Genomic DNA, 2475 nt, shown 5'->3' on the forward strand with positions numbered 1-2475 from the left:
TTTTAAATATTTAGAGCATATGGCGAAAATATCATAATATCTTTGTTCTAATTTCGTAAGAAAATAATTCTTCACACTTTCAGTTTTACTTCTATGATACAGAGAATGAGCTATAAAATTGAATGAGAATATTATTTTCGATAATATAAATATGAGTGAAACATCAACTAAAAGTTAAAGTGAATATGAGTCAAACCACGACTAAAAGTTTAATGGACATATTGCAAGTAAATTCATATGTAAATTTTTTTTTTACGAATTGAATGATCACTCATCTTTTGAAGACTTCAAGATACTAATAAATAGAGATGTCGTACTATATTAATGCGTTTATAACTCACAAATAGTAGATCACGTGGTCACAGTCTGGGTTGAAAGGAAACAATGGCAATATTTTATTCGAGAGAGAGCTTATTGAGTTGATGATCAACATAAAAAAACATTGTTTTTTTATTTTTACTCTATTTTTATTAATTTAAATAATCATGATATTCAACCACGTGCATTGCACGTGCATCTCAACTAGTTATATTAAATGCGCGAGAAAAATTAATAATATGTTTTATATGTATATATATTGTAGCACCATGATTGTAAATTTTTGACTCCACCTCCATTATTAACATTAAGAAATTAGGGATTAGCACCGTCAATAAACCATATGCAAATACATAAATAATATATCATGAGAGGTTCATTGATGAATTATTACAAATTGAGAGAGCAATTAAAAAAAAAGTTCTACTAGCTAATTAAGGGGGATTTCTGAATTAAAAAAAAAAAGAAAATGAAAATGAAAACAAACAAACAAAAGAACTCGCCTCTAATTCCCAAAACTCGCGGCAAAGAATAAACCGCGTGTTCTCCTTCCTCAAACCCTAACCGTCAATTTGCAATTTGCCCCCCAAAACCCTCTCTCCCCTCAATCTCATGGATCAATGGATCACTACAAAACCCTAGGATTGAACTCCGGCGCAACCAAACACGAGATCAAAGAAGCTTTCAGAAAATGCGCCCTAAAATTCCACCCCGATCGCCACTCAAACTCCACAAAGGAGATCAAAGACGGCGCTTCCATTAGGTTCAAGCAGGCGTCGGAGGCCTACGAGGTATTGATCGACGATCGGAAGCGCAGAGACTACGATTTCAGTCGCCGGAGTAGTTTCAATGGAGGAGGGAGGGGTTTCGGTTATGGAAATGGTGGGAGTGGAGGCAGCTATTATCGTCGAGGCGCGAGGAGAGATGGGGAGGGGGTTTGATCGTGTAGGTTTGCGTTTCGGTACGTTACGAGCTTCTCAATGTTGCGTTTGCGAGGTAATCTTATTGGAAATTTGCGATTTTGTTAGCTCATGTTATTTTCTTTGATCCAACAAGCTCGTGTCGCTAGTGAAAATGCACGAAAGTTGTAAATTTTGCTTTTGTAGATTGGTCTAGAGATCAAGGAGAACTCACGCCTTAAATCTACTTATTTGAGGGAGAGAAAAGGGACCTAAATCTCTTATAAACTCCACAATTGGCTACCCGTTTAATCAACGAGACTAAATGGACCCTTAGAAATCAACTCAGTTTGCTAGTGAAGAATGCAAGAAAGTTGTTAATTTTGCCTTAGGAGAACATTCATTGGAACATAATGGAGAGTTATTTAGGGAATGTAAGTTTTGAGCTATATTAGGAAGGGGAAAATGGAGATGGATTTACAAATATTGATTGGAAAATATGCAGTATAGTCTTGTGAAGTTCAAGCCAACAAAGTGTCAAGACATACTCCTCTTAGAGTGTAAGTTTAGGTCCCAAATGAGATGTGATCTCATAAAGTTAGAATACCTCGTTAGTTTTCACCCAAGTGACTTCAACAGAATGCCACATATCAGGACAGGAACAAAAGGATAAGGACAAATTTTTAAAAACAACCATTTTTTAAATTTAATAAGTAAAATCGACCGTTCAAAATTTTTTTTAGCAAAATCGACCTCCTCTAGTACTGCTCAATTTCTTTTTAGCAAAATCGACCTTTTCTACCGCACGGGACTAGCATTCCCGTGCAGTTCTCCCAAAACCCCCTCAATCACATATGTCCAACTCCTCTCTCCTCTCCAAACTTCAGCAGCTTTTAGAAAATAATCATCAAGCTCCTTGACAACCTCAGCCAAATCCTTCTTGCTTCTAGGAGCCACAACAACAACGAGTTTCCCGTTGTCATTCTCCTTCAAAGGGGAATTGGGTGCGGGCATCGCGAGCATCGGCGGAGGTTCGGTGGACACATTGGTCGCCGTCTCCTCCCACTCTTCCTCAGTTGCGATCGAGTGCCATATGGAGCTTCTGGGCGATTCCGACGGTCCACGCCAAGAAGTAGCCGGCGATGATGATGCATGGACGGGCGCCGTCTTCTTCTTGGATTATGTCAGCAATCAGTCGCTCGAAGGAGGGCTGCAGGGCCTCCGCCGCCAGGAAGAAGTCGAGGAACAAATGGCGGGG

At 39.0% G+C, this 2475-nt stretch overlaps 1 protein-coding gene across 1 annotated transcript in view; it reads left to right on the top strand.

Annotated features, from left to right (window-relative positions):
* LOC109841785 (chaperone protein dnaJ 72) overlaps positions 939–2475 on the top strand; it is a 5281-nt gene continuing 3744 nt past the window's right edge. Inside the window, exons 1-2 of the mRNA XM_020410726.1 lie at positions 939–1253; positions 1292–1314. Coding sequence (XP_020266315.1) covers positions 939–1253; positions 1292–1314 — 338 coding nt within the window. The remainder of the gene's footprint in view (positions 1254–1291; positions 1315–2475) is intronic.

Source organism: Asparagus officinalis, chromosome 5 (assembly GCF_001876935.1).
Source record: "Asparagus officinalis chromosome 5, Aspof.V1, whole genome shotgun sequence".
NCBI classification, from domain to species: Eukaryota; Viridiplantae; Streptophyta; class Magnoliopsida; order Asparagales; family Asparagaceae; genus Asparagus; species Asparagus officinalis.